Genomic DNA, 19,657 nt, shown 5'->3' on the forward strand with positions numbered 1-19,657 from the left:
TAGCTATGACTAATTTGAAGGGCTTTTGGACTTGTTGTGTTTGTGTTTTGTAACAAAAAGGTTACAGTAGACAAAAAATATAATTTTGTGTTATTATACATTTGGTAACCTCCTCACTGCTCACATTTATCTTTATCTGAGGGTCTTCTTGACAGTGACAGTGAAAGTACTTCACGCAATTCACCTCAGCCAAAGTCACTAATATATTAAGGCATTTTCTTTTATGTTGTATATGTACTGCAGAGCAGAGCTGTCAAACTCATTTTACATTGTGGACCACACACAATACACTTTGATATGAAGGGCCAGACCTGTTCAGTTTTATTTATATAGCACTGTGATGGCAAGCCACACAGGGTGAGCTCCACACCTCAACACTAGTTGCTTCACTTTAGTTAACTTTGCAGTCGCTACTTTAAATATATTCTACTTATTGTCCAATATATTGTTTCTTCTCTTTTCCGTCACACCTTCCAATGTTTATATGGCGTGCACACATATTAACACTGCAATGTCAAAATTCTGTTTTATGTTATATTAATATATCTTTCTTTCTTTGAGTTCCCTGGGGTTTGGTTTCTCCTTCCTGGTTGGCAAAAGGTGTGGCAAAGGGCTGGAAGAGCTGAAGTACTGCTGACAGCCTAATTGGACAAAACCACATGCTTCATTGCCTGGGGGTTGTTTCAAGTTTGTTTAATTGTTTTGTATTAGTTGGTTATACTCGCCCTATGACAGCTGGGATAGGCTCCAGCGCCCCCCGCGACCCTGAAAAGGATAAGCGGAAGCGAATAGATGGATGGATAGTTGGATATAACCATGGATAGATGGTTATATGGCAGCCATTTTTTCCCCCTTGTGTGTCATTTGGTTTAGCCAAGCCAGTATTTAAGTTACCCGTGTGTCATTTCAGAAGGTCAGCTTGTCTTACGTTTGTTTGCGGTTTCGTTAGTTGTTATTTTGAGTTTAGCTTATTAAGTTGACCTCTTTTATTGGTCTGCCTGTTTAAGTTTTTTGGCTTTGTTGATTATCTTTCATATTTTTGGGTCAATAAAACGTCCTTTTTTAAAATTAAACACCTGTGTCCTTTATGCCTTACTGCTTGGTCCCTGACAAGAACCAAATCACAACTGAGATATTTGAATGTATTAAAAAACATGTTTATTTTAAACTGTAAGTTTCGGTTTCCTGCATGATAAATAAATGCTGCTGTAATGAAAGAAAGAAAGTTTTCTTACTTATGAAAAAGAAACTATGGTTGAAACTGAAAAAAAGTACTTTCCTGTCACTTAATTGTTTATTACATAGTTACTTTGTTTTGGTATGAATATAGTAAAAGCTGTAAAAACTAAGGAAATACAGTTAAAAGTCCAACATTTATGCCCTCCTTTACATTTTCAAAGGCCATGCAAATATAAATGGACCAGATTGAGTCGTTGTCGATCAGATTCTAGCCCCCAGCCCATATGTTTGACACCCCTGCTGTACAGTGTACTGTATATACATTTTGTGGTGAATGTTCATGTTTAAAATAAGAAGGTCAGTTGACGTACACACCGTCTCTATAACCCAAAAGCTCAAGCTTCAGACTGCTCTGAACACTGGTTCTCTTACTCTTGGGTTTGCATGATGATAAAAGGGGAGGACATCCCCAACATGGTCATCGGAGGGCCACAACCACCTTCTGTTCAAAGCAAGTGTTTGCAAGGAACTGCTATGGCGTGTAAATTACACAAAGCTACTCACTCTCGTCAGTCTCAAAATAAAACTGGATTTGAAGATCCATGAAGAAGTAATTTTTTTACCATTTGTTTGAGTTTTATAAAATAAAGGATTTGCATAGAAAATGCACATGTTCAATGTCCCATCTACCACCAAAGATCAGGCCCAGGAGTAGACAATTTCTCTAGTGAATACAAAGAAATGGGAAAAATCATCTAAACCACCAGCTCTATAATGGAGGGCCTCTAGTATGTTCACTTGTCATCACACAAGCCCACAAGAATTCCATAAAAGCCTACCTTGTGTTCCAATCGCAGCCTGATTACTGGTTTAGCATGGACGAAAAAATGATTTCCACGTAGTTACACCAGAGAGTCTGTGGTTTGGATCAAGCCTTCTGAATGAGAGTGCAGACAAGAATGATTTTTATTTTTTTTTACATCACACTTGTTTGGCTTGAATAATGAGGCAGTGAGTAGTCACACTGAACCAGACAATGGTTGACAGATGCAAATTACATCATTATGCAACTTTGATTATGTGTGGTGTAGCAAGGCCAATGTCTTTGGGCTCTCTGTCCACGTGAGGCACAACAACAGTCTGGAGAGCAAGATAAACCTCATTTTCTAGTCCTCTCATAGGGAACATCAGCGCAGATCTCAGTTCGTCTGATTTAATTAATTAATTTATTCCATATGACTGTTTTATTTCCCTGTGCTCTCACCTCCCAAAGAGACTGAGCACTATGAGAAATCAGTCTGTAATACTACTACTAAAAAAAAGGCTTCGTTGTTCGTTGTTTGCTGCTTTTATCTGGAAATATATACGGCCTAATCCTGGTCCAGATTACAAATGTTTAAATGTTCCTTGTGATTTAAAGCTAGATTGGGACTTGGTATTATTCATTTAAATGCCCTAAACTGGACTTAGTGAAAAATTTGGGTGAACGCATTGGATACTGATATTCTTACATTATCTGAAACTTGGCTTACAATAGCAATTACTGACAAAGACGTTGCAATAATGGGCTACAATTGTTTTTTCATTGTGTTAGTGTTGCAATTTATGTAAAAAATGAATTCCATGTTATTGTCCAATCATCAATATCTTTTAATCTTTTACTAAACAGTTTCTTTCTTTCTTTCCTGCATTTAAGCTCCAACTTTTTAAGGACCATTTTATTCCTATTGTAGGTTGTTAGAGACCCCCCTCAGCTATTATTGAGGCTTTAAATTCACTTAGTGACAAACTGTCCACTTTAGATTTTAATGAAATTGGCCCTAAATGAATGCCGGAGATTTTAAAATCTGAGGCAGATTGGCTGATTTTTAGACAGCTAAGAAATCGTTCAGCCTTCTTCATTAAAAGCCAAATCAGAATTTTATCTTTCTATATTTCTTTGAAGACCACAGGATCTTAAATCTGTTGAATCCAAATAAATCTGCAGGGCCAGATCAGCTTGATCCTTATTTTCTTAAGTTGGTTGCAGATTTTATAGCACAACCACTAATTTATATTTTTAATCTTAGCCTTTTGAACAATGAGATCCCTGCAATATGGAAATCTGCCAATGGCTTCCCATTGTTAAAAGGTGATCCTTCAGATGTTAATAACTACAGGTCCATATCTAAATTGTGTGCAATAGTTCTAGAAAACTTTATTAGTGAACAACTAAAATAATTTTTGGACAAAATTCGGTTCTTTACCAACAGCAGTCAGGATTCAAAAAACAACACAGCACCATTACCGCTGCTATTAAACTGTTGAACGACATTAATGATGCAATGGACTGCAAAGAATACTGCGCTGCTCTTTTTCTTGACTTGTCGAAGGCCTTCGACACAGTTGACCGAGTCATTTTAGTAAACAGACTAAAAATTATTGGTCTGTCTGTAAATGTTGTAAGTTGGTTTTCAAATTACTTGTCAGCTAGAACACAATGTGTCCACGTTGCTCGGTGTTCTTCCTCTTTTTGCCCAGTATCCAAAGGAGTTCCTCAGGGCTCCATATTAGGGCTATTACTCTTTTCTCTTTATATAAATAACCTTTCTGAAAATTTATCAAACATTCCATTTCATCTTTTTGCAGATGATACAGTTATCTATTCTTCATCTCCATCAGCAGCACAACTCCTTAAATTTCTGCAGTTTGGCTTTGATTTTGTTAAGTTCCCTTTAACTCAACCTAAGTAAGTTTTAAATGCAGAGAAATCCAACTTCATGTTAGTTATTAACGTTTCCTGAGATTAAAACCATTTAATGGACCTAAATAGAAATGGTCACATCTTATAAGTATCTAAGTATCATTATAGATCAGAATTTGTCATTTTAAACTCACATTGAAAGGCTTGTGTCCAAGTTGAAATTACGTTACTTTTTAAAAAATCAATCTTGTTTCTCTCTCCAAGTAAATGAAACACTTGTTTTATGCAACTTTTTTTTTACCTTTATTGGATTGTGGTGACCTGTTTTTTATGAATGCACCTGCCCACTATCTAAAAAGCTTAGATACTGTCTACCATTGTTTTACGTTTTATTACTGGCTCTTGAAATCCTGACCATCTTTGTAGATCTCCACTTTCTCATTGGTTGGTTTTTATCTATAAATCTCTCCTTGGGCTGGTTCCCTCTTATTTGTGTGTTTATATGTGTAAAAGCCACATCCAATATAGCCTCGCTCTCACAATGTCATACAAATGACTGTAACAAAAATCAGAAGACAACTGGGAAAAAAGCTTTTAAATATGCCGCCCCTGTTTCCAGGAATAATCTACAGAAGGAACTGAGGGAGAGGACAGAGAGAATAACTCTTTTAGTCAGTGTGACTGTTTTTATGATCTGCTGTTGCATATTTTTTTCTCACTTGTTTCTACGGAATATTGTATTTGTTTTGAACTTGTGTTGTATTTGTTGTAACTTTTGTTGCCATGATGGCCTGCTCTCTCTAGGAAATGAGATTTAAATCTCAATGAGACTCACCTGGATAAAGAAAAGGATAATAACATTTTACAACACTATAAATAAAGACTTTCTCTTAATACTTTGTCAAAAAAATTACCTAGAAATGTATTAGTACTTAGTGATGCTTAGACCAATAGACCAGTAATCAATCCCCAGAGGCCCGTAATGCACACAACATAGCGCAATATTTGAAACATAGTCATAAGATGCATTCCAGTCTAAATCATTTTAAATCTCCAAATTTGTATCTACTATCTGGCACTACCCAGCTGTCCATCAAACCCTGCTGGTTCTCACATCTCTTCTCAGGAAAGGCCATGACACAAAAACTGTTTTTTGTTTGTTTATGAAAATTGTTTATTTTGCCACACATCACATTACATACAAAAAAATAATAAAAACAAATAAGAGGCTTTATGAAACTAAAGCCTGATGCAGTCCTGCGGTGCTACGACGTGGCAGCTTCCTCCTCGTCTTCCCTCTGCATTTGTTCTATGAGTTTCTGACGTTCGGCGGCCTGCCTCATCCTCATCATCACAATGCTTTCGTAGTCACGCTCATTGGACAGGGAAGCCTAAAGGGGTGATAACAAAAGAGTGGATATTATAATAATGTGAAACAGAGCTACACAGACTAGTAGGACTTACAAAAACAAGATTCATAAGAAGATTTATTTATAGACCAGACAATCAGAAAATCAATTCAACAGAGTAGTTTCTATCAGATTTCATGACAGATCAACTTTTAGTTCTACTTATGAAAACCCTTGAATTTTATTTATAAGCAACATCTTTGCTTTGTATGGTGTCCAAGCTTAAACAGTGATAATCCTAATTGTATCACTGAGAGTATTTCTCAGACTTGTCAAAAAAACGTATAAAGCTACAAAAAATGCCTCTGCAGTCCTCTTCACAAGTAAGCTGAACTTGAAGTGTAGAATCTGTGGAGTGATCCTGTGATCCTGCGACAGAGTCGTAAGAAAAGCCAAACATGCATTTTAGATCATGACAACAGTCCTTCAAGGCAGCCATCCAACGTTTGGCTAATTCAGGGCTGCGGGACGGCTGGACCCTATCCTAGCTGTTACATGGGCGAGAAGAGAGGTACAGTTTGGACAGGTTGTTAGTCTAACACAGGGAAAAAAGACAGAGAGAGAGAGAACAAGTCACAATGAGATTCACTCAGATTCACACCAATTAGGGTCAATTTAGAATCACCACTTAACCTAACATGCATGTCCTAGGAAGCTGGAGTATGTGGCGACAACATGTAAACTCTACACAAAAAGCCTCCAGTGGAGGAAAGATGACTGTGTTAGACACGCAACATCATGTTGCTCATTCAAAGCTGATGATCTTAAAAAAAAACCACAGACACACACACACGCAAAAAAGAAAAATGCAGTCAATGTCCAGTTTCTGTTTGCTTTCACAACCAGGCCTTTGAGTGCAGCGCAGAGAGGCAGATTTGGACACATGCTCTCATCTCAGTTAACATTTGCATGACGACATGGTGAACATGCATGAGACAGCAGCCCACAGAGAAACTGTGATGGGGTAATTCCACTGCCTTAGGTCACTAAACCTAAAATGTGGGCTGGAATTGGGCCTGGCAGTTGCTGGCAGGGCTTTGGCTTGGATGGTGATGGCGACGGATTATCATACTGTGGGGGGAAATCAGAGAGGGCAGCCACTGGCTAATGGCTAATCAAGCAGGGTGGAACACAGCCCAAAAGGGCTTGCACACCCCCACACACACACACACACACATCTGTGCAATGACCAATGCCACACACCGGTCAACCAAGATCGAAACACAAGAAACAGACTGTGATGAAACGAGAAAACACTTTAAGAAAAAATTTAAATCTGACAACTTCAATTTAAAATTCACCAGGATTGTGCTTATACTGTATGTGCAGCACAAACATATGCACTCATGGAGACCATCATCCCATCACTGATTGGGAAGGAAGACCACGTGTACACAAAGAAAGCCATTCTTTGAACAGATTATATCAAGGAAGTCTGCTGGGCCAAGGAAGTGTCTCTTTAACAAGACAGTGAGCTGCAGGAGAGAGCGAGCGTGTGCATTAAGGACGGGGAGTGATCTGAAGAGTGGTAAGTTTTGTCGATGCACTCGCTAAGGCATCTGGAAAATATCATAGGGACTCCAGCATCCGTGTGCTGGGGAGAAAGAGGGTCTAGTGTGGAGGAAGAAGAAAAAAAGAGAGGGTCGGTGAGGGGGGACGTTACCCTCACTCCCCCCTACGCCACCCCTGGATTGAGGAAAGCTGCTATTATCATTCCAATAACGTGAGCTCAAGCCCCCGTCTGACACGTAACTATGAAATATCACGCGAACACTATTAGGTAAATAAACAACTCTTGTAACTTAAAATTAAACAAAACACAAGCAAATATACAAGAAGCTGTGGAAATCCTCCTGCCTATACAGCAAATATAACCATACTCTGCTACGCCCCCTACTGGGCACAATGCTGAAGTGCACCCGGAAAACTTTTAGAACTGGTCTGCCTTTTTCTCAGCCCAGCATGATTATGGCATCATGGGCAGACTGCACGACACTAATGATGTAGGGGAATTCTGTGCATTAACAGGTGCTTTATGGGCAGTGTGACGCATTTCTTCTCAGAATGAGAGAAGTTTCCTTGCCTCGGGTGTTAACTTACAATATACATATTTAGCCAGTGCATCACTCTGTAACTAAACACTTGGTGCGTACATATGTGGATGTCTATGTGTGTCTGCAAGTGTGTGTGTGTAGGGGCGGGTGGGTGTTTGGTGCCTTAACGCCAGAATCCGGGGTGAGCGGGAAACCACAAAACACAAACAATGGGCCACTGTACAAAGCCAAGACAGGAGGGTTCAAGGCCACCGCTGAGGTGGAATAGTAGTAAAACACACAACCACACACGCACATGCATACATATAAACAAGCTGAGGATTAGCTACGTGACATCAGCGCACGGCGAGGCCTCGAAAACGCACACCCCAGCCTGACCCCAGGCCAGTAATGACATCATGATCACCACAAGTGCTGTGAGTCAAGCAGCACACACACGCTCTTAAAAGTCCTTCCCACACATGGCAGGAGGCATGGCAGGAGCGCAGGTGGCCGCAGCACAAGTTGTCAGATCGCCGAGCGTGTGAGGACAAGTGATTGAAAAAGTGTTTGTACATTTAATAGAGACAGACAAGCGCGGACACGAGTAAAGTGAAACTACATCGATTCAAAACAGCTTCCGTTAAACTCTTGCCATTTCACACTTAACGGCTTTTAACCTTGCAACTTGACGGCTCACCAATTCAAATTTGATAAATGGATCACTCATTAACACCATAAAGCATCACATGTCTTCAACTAGACGGTTGCAGTGCCGAGGTGACTTTAAAGTCCTCCAAAGCTTAAGAATGGGTTTTTTAACAAGCCTGCTCTGTGGTCCCAGCTAAAATGTGTGCTCTGATCCACTGCGGTGAAGTTAATCAAGGAACTATTTAACTGGCGGGTGTGTGGTGGCGTAGTGTGTGTTTCTGTATTTGTGTGTGTGTCACCGAGCTGTGATTTATGAAAGGCAAATACCAGTATAGAGATCGTTTGGGCGTGTGTGTGTGTATGTGAAGGTACCCAAGCGCTCATGCTAACACAAACAAAGAGGCAGCCTTACTGCAGATGCATCACTGGAGCCGAGGTGAAATTCTCGTGCAGACAAAACCTAAGCTTTCTAAATGGTAGTGGATTAATCAACATTCATGATAGAAGTCAGCAGACATAAAACCCCAAAGGTTTGTTCTACTACACCGCTTTTGCAAGTAAAGAACAAACAAACCACAGAGGTCGAGACCCGAATGTACTTCCTGTTTTTAGCCCCTCTCATGCAATGCACAAACTTCCTTTATTTGACAGAAAAAATTATACGTCTGATCCAAGCAGCCAAATTAAACTGCAAAAAAAACAAAACATAGCTGCTGGAATGACTGGTACCAACACCAAGTCAGCTTCAATAGAGTTCAACGTAATAGCTTTAAAAAACATGTTTGCAGCCTGGAACAGGAAAATAAATAATAAGTTTGTTGCTCGATAATGATGGAAAGACAAATGTTGGAACCTTTCATAACTGTATTGTGGGTGTTTTTTGTTTTTTTTATATAACTTGTCCATTTGGATACTGTTGAGGCTTAAAATTAAGGGTATGGCTTTGATTTCCACATTGCCAGGTATACTGACAGCTACAGGAGCTGTCTACCAGGTCTCATCTGCAGGGGCGTATCCAGAACAGGGCATGGGGTGGCACGAGGATGCTGGTGCCCCCCCACCCCAATAACAATGTCATTGGCATAGTGTACTGCCAGTCTTACAATGTCCAACATCTTTGCATGAGAGTATTGAGAGAGCCATAAGAAATGTAACTAAGTAGATTTACTCAAGTACTTTACTAAAGTACAAATTTAATATACTTGTATTTGAAGTATTTCTAACTTGGGATACTCTCTTTTTTCTACTATATTTTGGACACTGTGCAGCACCATGTTTTAAGTAATAAACCTTTTTGTTCTTGATTCGCCTGTGCAATCCTGGACACGACCCTGCTCACCTAAGCTAACTGAAGTCATTGAACTGGATTTCTCAACTATGTTTGTGGTGATTATGCCATTTTTTTAAAATGAAATTATCAAATAATTATTACTGCCTGCTATGGCAGAGACCATACAAGACCTGTGTGCCTCAGTTTTGGTGACTTTTTAATCTGCTAATCAGCACTAATTAGTGAGCATGTGTATTTGTGCATTGCATCCTTCCAGTATATGGATGCAGGTAGCTAACGAAGTTTAATAATGTTTGATAATAATTCCAGTCTGTCATCTAAATCACTTCTGGGACTTAAAAAAATACAACGAAAGCTAAAATGCTAAAGTTGTAATTATATTAGCTCATCAGCTCAATCATATTAGCTTTGCTGTACTCAAACACCCCATATAAGCTATATAACTACGCTCATGGGTATACACAGTATTCAACAGAATAGAAGCGTGCAAGGTGGAGTCAGAAAAGTGCCTTTGGAATCTGTAAAAGTAAAGGATATAAACAGTGAAAAGAGAAATGGCAGCAAAGACCTGAACTCCTGGTGCCCTGGCATTTCTCTTTATGATGGATGAGCTCAGGGATCATTGAATAGGGAAATGTGGGGGTTTGGTTTCTGCAATATCCAACAATACATTGTTGTAAAAGCAAAATTATGTCTTTCACATTCCAGCCTTCCTGGAAAAGCCCTCTGATTGCAACAGATTTGCTATTAAAACAAAGGAGGCCAGGGCACTGCAAGAACACCATCTGAACCTTGGAGATGTCAAAAAAATGAGCCGAGGTATTACACAAGGAAAAAAAAAGAAAGAAAATGGCACAACAATTGCAGATTTCTGTTTACTTTGTTTGTGCATGTGTTCCTTATCTACACTAATTAATGTGTAAAGTAAGCAAAACCAGTAAAACTGATCTCAGTATGTATTGTTTACATCAAATCTACAGTTTGATCTAAAACTCACAGCCATCATTCAATAATTACTAATCAGTCAGTGTCAGGAGAAATAACATTCCTCAGATTTTACTGATACCTCCAAATTATATAATACATAATATGATAATAATAATGCTAATATAGCTTTCCCTTATTAAAAGATCTGGTAATGAGTTAAAGGAAACTGAATGAAAGACAATGCAGCACCATACTATATATTAAACATCCTCATTTTTGAATGTAGAATAGTGCCACGAGTCAAACCTACATTATCACATTGTGAGTGTAAGCTTCCACTAACCAGTCAAACTGCAGAATACATCCCAGTGTGCCCAGATTCATAAAGTAATACAGTATGTCGTGTAGGTTCAACAATTTCTTTAGGGCAATAAAGGTTAATACGCAATTTTGTGTCTGACCAAATGTGAAATTTTCTGCTCCCGAGTTGGTAGATGCAAAAAAGTGTCATAAAGCATTATGTTATAGTGAAGTTGACCTTTGACTTGAGACATAAAATGCCATCAATCAGATATTTCTGCAAACTATGTAATAATGAATGTAAAAATTATTCTTTATTCCTTTATGGCCAAAAAACCCCCAAACAAATAACTTTTTATGAGGTTGCACTGCCTTAAATTTTAAAATTGTGCTATTAATAATGACTCGAGCACACATACATGTACATATTATGTTGTATATATTGTATCAGTTAACAGAAACGCTTTTAAAATGGTTTATAATTTTTGGGAATAGTTAGATTGCTTTCCTTGCACTGAATAGCAGAGCATATGATTGTTCTGTGTTTTTGGCATAACGACAGTAAAAGATTCTGACTATGATGAAATTCCCTCGTGGTGCTCCTGAAATATTGTGTTTGCGAGAATGGGAAGAATATCAGGCCTCAGTGACCTTTGATGACCAAATTCTATTCACTTTATTTTTCAATTTTTCTGAGCACTTTTGACTTTGACAATCATGATACCGGGACAGACACACGCACAAATGAAAAACTCAAAAACATTAAATGTCTCTGTCGCCGACTGACAAACTTTAGTGTAAAACCTCAAAAAAAAGGTAAATAATCCAGCTGTTTTATTGTGTTGTGACATTTGGCACCCCAGTGCATTACCTCATCAGAGAATATTTGTTTTTACCCAGCCAAGCCATCTGCTTACTGTGTTGGACCTGACGTGACTTTGCTGTGTTGATTAGAAGCTACTGTTGGCTACGTCATATGTGTTGGTGAGTGTGCGCTTGGTATTCAGTAAAGTAACACCTGGGCTTCGGTGTCAGATCTCTGTCATGTTGGAATCATGCAAGCGAGTGTCTGCACTTCCTCTTAGCAATCCCACAGCCAAGTTTCTGTTGGAAAACCTTCAGACGGCTAATCACTGAGTCATAACTTTGCAGACGAACAGTGACAACAATGCTGAAGATGATGACAAATGCATATTTAAACATTCCCACCAGAAATGATAAAAGGAAAACTACTAGAAATTGTTTATACAAAATACAGACAGGTGGGAATGACTACTTTAACAAGTCTTACAAGCTAAATAATCTGGTTAATTCATTGATGTATTGCACGCTGAATTTGATCACAGCCCAATGTCCTGTATTTGCCAATAAAACAAAAAAGCTTTTTCATATAAAAGAATAAGCAAAATCTTGCAGTAAATGTATTCTAAATGCTGGCTGTCTGAGGGCCTTGATACAGCGGAAGCTGAAGTACATACAACAAAGAGCCAAAAGAATATCCACCAAAGCCTCAGTTTGGAATCGTTGCGCCAGTCAAAGCAATATCTGGAAACACTTTTTATCCTGCAACAACAAAAACATGCAGCATCCCAGATTTCAGGCCCGGCATAGCTGCATCAAACCACATTGCCCACTATGGTCAGGCCTTAGAAAAGAGGCTTATGCAGAAATCCAGTTCGGGCTAAACGCATAAGCCCAGAGGCTACATAGCATGAGAGCACCGCTAACAAACTGAGCCCAACCTTGGTCAGACAGCAGGTCTTGTGAGGTCATACCCAAAATACCACAGATAACACTAGCTCTTCACCCTGATTGTCTTCTAGCATGAAAGCAGTTTTGTGGTTGTAGGTGGAAGAAGGAGGGGGTTTCTCAGAAGAGGGATGTTCAAAAATGTTCTGTTTCGGCCTTGGGTAAATGTTATGATAATTTCATTTGCGTGAGTAATTGTATCTGCTCTTGCAGACTGTTCTGGTCCTGAGTTGCAGAGCAGCAGAGAGGATGAGGGCGGGACGTATGTTGTTTATTGGATCGATTTCAAAGGAGCACTTAAAAAATACGATTTGTCCTTCACGCCCGGCATGTTTAGGGTTGGGGAGGAAGACAAAATCAAACAAATACTACACACAGATCTACAGCTTTCTCCAACACATGGCAATATTTCAGCATTATGAAATATATTATCTTTAAAACATCACCACCCAGGTAGATGCAACTGTTAAGAAGATAATAGTCCCAAAAAAAAAGGCTCACAATCAAAGTGCGTAACAGTGAGTGTTACTGAAACACGTTCCAGCGAGCGCACAAACGTTTTCTGCTCTGACACAGTTTTGTGTTATCCATTACTATAGCATTCCATAGCAAAGACAACACGCTGGAGGCGTGAGAATTAGAAATGCAACAAGTGATCCCTCTTGTGAAATCCAGCGTGCCTGCTCATACATGTCTGTGTGGGATACTGAGCTTTGATTACACAGAATAGCTACAGGCCTCCACTCAGGCAGAAGAGTCTTTGGAGTGGGCTCAACTCTGCGGCATTAGACAAGTCAACAACAGACAGGAAATCAGGAAATCAGCAGAATAGAGGGACAATAAGACAGAGATTAGGGATGACCGGTTTCTCACTTACTAGGACTTCCTCTTTTTTTTTCCCAGATAAGCACACAATCTATAACAGTCTCACACACTCTTATTGAAACATAATCAGTTGTACATGACCAACCTCTTCAAACTTCAAACTATACGTCGCCCCTTTCCTTTCTCTCAGTCACACCATTCAGCTTTAAGAATAAGTCGTGCACGGCAGTTTCTGCCTTTCTCAATGTCATGGGAATTAAACCGGGAGCTCGTGCTTTGTGCCGACTCACCCGCAGGTGATGGGTGCAGCCAATCAACCAGCAGGACTTACTGTAACACCTACGACTAAAAGGCCAACTCACTCCGCAAACAGGGTGATATAATCTCCTGACTGGAGGTGGGATGACTTGTCAACTAAGAAATACCTGGATCTCTTAACAGTCTTATACTTTGACCTCACCTGGCTTATCACTTAGGGGACAATAACTTTCATCAGCCAGACACAAAAGATCTCTCTGCAAGGATTATCTAAAACACTCATTGAAGCAGAGAACGGTAAGAAATGATATATAAATACTTTCTTTAGATTTTCTTCTACTATGAGGAAAAGACTGTTGTAGCTCACATTGTTTCTGTGTCTCAAGGTGGTTCAATGAGATCTTCTCTGAAACAGCTGACAAGCCTCGTCATGTCAAAGGAAGGTTTGTGAGAGTGTGCAGGTACACACAGCCTAGCTTCCTGGCAGAGACGGGTGTGCGTGTGTGTGGGATTCAATTATCCTTGATTTTCCCAGCAAGACAGGTAAAAACTAACATCTTTTTTTTTTTGTCTAATTATTGTTATAGCTCTCACTAAAGTAACTGCACGGCAGGAAAAAAATCTTAACATCAGTTATTTTAATTGTGGTTTAAGTTTTCAGCAGACTGAGTCCTTATCAGTCTCCGAGATGTGTAATTAATGGAGCGTTCGGAACCATAATTTAAAATGTGTTTCTTGGCCAATGTGTTTTAATGAGCTTCTTTAGTTTTTAACTTGGCCACGAAGTGTTTCCTGAACACGATACTCATGGCTAAAATCCCAACGACTCCTCCTTGGCCAAACTGACATGTCTGGAAAGGAATGCAGTCGAGTCCGCGCGCTCCAATCTCCCGCTGCTACTAAAGTGCCGATAAAACCTTTACAGGCCAACAAAACCTGTTTGCCGAAGTGGTTTACAAATTTACAGAGTGAGTGTTTCAAGTCACGAACACAGATCTAACTGTGGGCAAAGCTGTTGGGAGGCTTAAAAAAAAAATCACAGACACAGAGGAGATTATCTAATCGGCGTGCCTGCGTTGATGAACTGAGTTCTGTCTCGCTCACTAAAATCCTTACTGGTCACGAATTGTTTTGTTTTTTCGATTCATTGTGACCAAGATGTTTTAGGTTTTGTTGGTGGAAATGAAATTTCAAGATTATATTATCCTCCAAAAGACATTAAAAACAGATTTATCCTCTAAGATAATGCCTAGAGTGCGATGCTGTTTACGGAATAGCTGCATTTGATTTTTATCTTAAATAACTTTCAAATCCAGACTCGGGGCATGCCTCTCACACCACAGCAAAATAAACTAATTGTATCCCAGTTATTTAGACTTCTGAGGAAATTATAAACATGTGCTCTAAAGTGAAGTTATTATCATAATTTCTGACAGAAGTTGAAATAACAACCTCCCAAAACAAGAAGTGAAGACAATGCACCGCATACAGGATAACAATTACCACTCTGGCATTTTTTTCTTATTTATTTATTTTTTTGTTGACTCTCTTACTGGAAGTCTTAAATGGACTAGAAGATTTCCTCTGGAAGACGTGCAGCAGACCACACCTGCATTTATCGGAAAAGAGGGGATTTGAAAAGTAAATATTTGTAAATGAAAGGTTCAAAGCATTGTTTGAACATCCCTGCGCTGCCAAATAATTGCTGCATTTCATTAAATGGAAATCAAGGCTAGCAGGTGCAATCGCTACACAATGGATGTGAATTTAAAAAAGCTGACAGACACAGTCAAATCCTTACATCTGGTTTTGAAAAACACGACAAACACAAGCACAGATCTCCTTCATATTCTAGCATGAATAAGAGAGAACCTGGATGACATGCTGCTGCGGGAAATGTGGTATCAAACTGTTATTTGTTAAAATGTTAATACTCTCTTTGTGTTTCGTTGCAGATGGAGTTGTGCTTTTAATTATCAAAACTCCCTAACAAATTGAACAAAGAAGAAAGAGACTACAAAGACTTTTGAGGATACATTAAAAACAAAAAAGAATAAACTGAAACATTTAAGCAAATCTCAACCAGATCTGCTAGGATGCCACTCCGAGCATCGCTGCACAGAAATCCAGCCTCTGGACGCTGGTCCAGCAGGAATTCCAAGAGGAAGGAGGTTCTGTCTGTCAACATGATCAGCCTACCGCTTGCCGATTTCCGCCACATCACTCATATTGGAAACAATGCCGACAGCTTTGGAGATCTGTCTTTTCTAAAGCTGAGTCACAACCTGCTTTTACAAAGTTCCCGAAGTGAGCAGAACGTCTTTCTGGCCTGCTCACCGCCTCCAAAGCCGCCTCGTCTGAATCTGGATGAGACTGAGAGCAAAAAGACCCCTGACTTGTCTGTGGACCACCAGCACAATAACTCCCAGAAAAGGAAGAAATGCAGTTCTCTGCCCCTGCTGGACAGCGAGACAGGAAATGCAGATGCTGAAAAAGAGGATGGGTACCAAAGAGGGAATAATACTTCTTCCAATCAGACTCATAGCTCCAGATGGGGCAGCACAGGTTCAGATGGGGATGAAGACTTTAACGAGACCTGTGACAAAACTACGGGACAACAAAAGGATGAGGACAGTGGCTTTTCATTCAGCCTCGACCTGGGTCCTTCGATCCTTGACGATGTCCTTCAGGTGATGGACAAACTGCACAAATAAACCAGAGATTAGCCAAATGTCTCGGAGAGGCTTTACTAAAGGTTTGGAATATAGAGAGCAATAAGGGCCTCATCTTGTCCAGAATCCTGATCGGAGACGAAATCATCACATTTGGATATTGTTTTGTTCATTATGTTTGGATAAATCTAAAGATATCTGATTTTTTGGAATGCAGAATCCCAAACAATGAATAATAAACCACAGATGAACACTGTACACTTTTTTAAAGGCACAGGATATGCTCCTAGAGCACTGTGGTCCACAGCGTTTACTAAAACGTATGCGTGATTCTGTTTGAAAAGGGGGCACATAAACAAAGTTAATGTTCTCCAAGCAATCACCCTTTGCAGAGGCAGATCCAGTGTTTAAGTTAATAATTAAACTTTGTCTCATGTTAAACTAAGAGCTTGACATTTTCAACCTTTTCACATTTCCCCTTAGCTATTTTAATTCTTCAAACCACACATCACGGCACTGACGACGGCTGTTAAGACTTAAGATTGTTGTGTTTAAGAAAAGAAACGCAATGACTGGAATCCAAGGTCCTTGGAGCTGCGATGCCTTGGCGTGCTTGCCAATCTGTTGTGTGGAGAGGGCAAATTTTACTCCGCACGCATCTGAGAGGCCCCACTCAATGGTAGACCAAGGTACCCCCCATCTCTCATTCCCAACAAGGCAGTGAAAACAAACACTTAGCCCTGCTTCCAATAAAAGCCAGCCAGTGGTGGCAGTTTGGGCTACCGACCAAGCCAGGCCACAGGTCCAAGACCTCAGAAGAAAAATGGAAAAAAAAAAGCCAAAGCAGGCTGTTTTCTTAGCTGCAAATCAGCGTTTAATGCTCTGGTGAGCAGTGCACGAGAAGAAAAGTGGTAAAGGGTAACTTGATACTTCCACATATGCAGGGGGTGTTGAGAGAGAAGGAGGACCAGAAACATCATTACTGTAGCAAAAGTTCTGATGAGGGTTTAAACACTACCTTCTACCCAAATACACCCAACACGCAAAAATGCATGCTGTATCTCACACAGTGGCACACGAGCAAAGGGAAGCACGCGTGAAACACTCGTCCATACGTTTTCCTCAAACCTACAGAGGAGAGGTCGAGACGAGCCTCACTCCGTCTTTGTTGGGGAGTTACCGGGATGGGATGTGGCACAAAACCCAAAAGAAGTCAAATTCCTAAGAGCGCCACGGGTCATGGTACAAAATCTAGAAACCAAAATAAGTTCTTCAAGCAATAAATTTTGAATTCTGTGCAAGTCCAAAACAGAAACAGCACTGTTTGTGGGAACATTTATATATCCGTTTCTTGTAGACTTCTGCCAATAACACATTGTGAATGTTTTTTTCCTTCTGAAGAAAAAATAGTTTATGTATTTTTTGTGCAAAGCAAATAAAAACATCAAATACTCATATGAGATTGCTTTTTTCTTTATTTTACACGTTGTTTTATGTGTTTGTATCATTTTTTCTAGAGAAACTACAGCTTATATAGGACTCTGCAACACAATAATATTATGTAGAGGTGGCCAAAATTTGACACGCACGGCAGAATTTCATGCACAGTAGAGGCATGAATGCTGCACTAGAGTAAAGTGGACTTTGAAGCACAGCTAAAGCACAAAGAGGTGGCTATCAATAGCTAACCAGAGTCTGTTAGTAAACTTCAGGATAAGCAGGAGAATGAGTTATTCACTGACAGAGATTTACACTGTGTTGACTGTGTTGCCCTGCTCGATGCAATAACTCCCTAAGCAATCAAAACCTTATCTATTCACAAGAGAAAGAAGAATTGTGCAATATCAGAGAGCTGCTGCATTTTATGGAAAACCACTCCTCATTAAAACATTCAGAAATAATACTTGGCATCTTATTTTTCCTGCATGCACGTGTCCTTGCTTTTCTATGAGTCTGTCATCTGTGTGAAAGTCCTGTGAAGGACACAACTTGAGCAAATGTTCAGCCACATGGCTACTGCGAGATGAAAGAGTCTGTGATGGAAGACAAATTATCTTGTCTGCTCTGCAAAAAACTGTCCAAACTGTGAAGTATCCCAATCACATCTGGCATCACTTCCCTCCGTTTAATAATCTAAACTTGCTGTCATGCAGAATACAAAAAAAAAATCTTGTCATTCCTCTAAAGCAGCTCGTACGAGCTGTGTTTTTTGTCGGCAACCAACTTAAACATTAAAAATACTGTATTGGCAAATAGGACAAGAGTCCTGCGCCTGTAATTGTGCTTCCCAGTGAAATCGAATGTGACATGTCTTTGTTTTGGTCTGGTTTGTTTTTTTGTATTTACACATGAAAGGGGATTTCATAAAACCAACTGTTTTTTTGTTTATGCTGTCGGTATTGTGTATCAAGACAGAAAATATTATCAAGCTGCAAAGAGGATCAAGCAAATTGAAAACAGCTCTTCCCTCTCATGATATGCATGATGAGCTAAATGCATTTAGGCATAGATTGCTATGTATTCTATACCAGCACATCTTTTTTTAAAACATCTCCCATCCTCCGTTTTGTGAGTGGCCAATCATCCTTCAGTCTCATGTATTTTCACTGCTCGTTTCCCTTTACTTTATTACTACTAACAAAAATGTGAAATAGAACAAAACCAAAAAAAAAAAAAAAAAAAAAGAAATATTCAGATTTTAAGTCTGGTCATTGGCTTAAAATGACCAGACTTTTAAGCTGGTCATTTTAAGTTTAATTTTAAGTTTTTCTGTTTAATAAACAGAAAGCTGTCAGTCTCCTTCCTAAACAGCTATCATCTCCATTAAGAGCAGGTTTCAGGCCAGCACTGAATATGCCAACAGCAAGGCCACATCCAATGCATCTCTTCCAGACACAAGGACTATTTTAGGTGATAACGCACTTTTAAAGCACTAGCAAACCAGCAGGCTGGAAAAACAATCCCAGAATAGCTGATCTACTGCATCTGGTTTATGCCGTGACAACCCTGCAATGATTTCCTGGCTCTTGATGGAAGAAGCAGGCATAGAAGGCTCAAATTTAAAACCCTTACAATAGAATCGTTTTAAATAATACGGTATGCTAAACTGAGCAGTAAACCATGAATCAAGACACAATGATTAATGATGGCATCATATCTCTGGAGGCATGAACGTCAGGTCTGGCAAAAACAAAGCAGACAGATAGATGGGGATTCCACATCCGAGAGTTTGTATGTTAAGATAAACTATCCATGTGAAATCCCTTTTTCTGATGCAACTATTTGCCGCTCTCGAATATGACTGCACTGAAATGTTTAGGAATGGATAATAGGTTCTTTTAGCATTCACTGAGATTTGGAACCATGTACTAAAAGAAACATTTGGACTTCTGGGAAAATTTAAAGGTTCGTTTTCTCGACCTCTCCATTTTTCAGCCTGTCACTACGACGTATTTGTCATATCAGTAATGTTAACGGGTACACACGCAAAAGTGAACGATCAGGAAAAGAAACTGGATTCTTTTCCCAAATGAAGGGTCTGAATTTAGTCAAGAGCGTGGGGAGCAATTCCACATGGTGCGAAAGACACGGCCCTCCCCTATTTTGAAATTAATATCCATGGTGAGAAAAACTGGGTGAATGCAGTAGGGTCCAGTTATAAATCATGTCATATCTACAAC

General features: G+C 39.6%; 2 protein-coding genes across 3 annotated transcripts in view; one reads left to right on the forward strand and one right to left on the reverse strand.

The window, feature by feature from the left end:
- Positions 1-3,360: 3,360 nt before the first annotated feature.
- dnajc17 (DnaJ (Hsp40) homolog, subfamily C, member 17) overlaps positions 3,361-19,657 on the reverse strand; it is a 38,834-nt gene continuing 22,537 nt past the window's right edge. The window contains exon 11 of the mRNA XM_085143111.1: positions 3,361-5,253. Coding sequence (XP_084999237.1) covers positions 5,128-5,253 — 126 coding nt within the window. The 3' untranslated portion in view covers positions 3,361-5,127. The remainder of the gene's footprint in view (positions 5,254-19,657) is intronic.
- LOC146496565 (uncharacterized) lies at positions 12,756-18,652 on the forward strand. 2 transcript variants are annotated; one of them, XM_085143112.1, is made up of 3 exons: positions 12,756-13,602; positions 13,692-13,848; positions 15,261-18,652. In XM_085143112.1, the coding sequence occupies exon 3, from the start codon at positions 15,402-15,404 to the stop codon at positions 16,017-16,019; it is 618 nt and encodes a 205-aa protein (XP_084999238.1). In that variant the 5' UTR covers positions 12,756-13,602; positions 13,692-13,848; positions 15,261-15,401; the 3' UTR covers positions 16,020-18,652. The 2 variants fall into 2 exon arrangements, with proteins under 2 accessions (XP_084999238.1, XP_084999239.1); XM_085143113.1 differs by having other exon boundaries at positions 12,756-13,848.

Source organism: Neolamprologus multifasciatus, chromosome 19 (genome assembly GCF_963576455.1).
Source record: "Neolamprologus multifasciatus chromosome 19, fNeoMul1.2, whole genome shotgun sequence".
Taxonomy (NCBI): Eukaryota; Metazoa; Chordata; class Actinopteri; order Cichliformes; family Cichlidae; genus Neolamprologus; species Neolamprologus multifasciatus.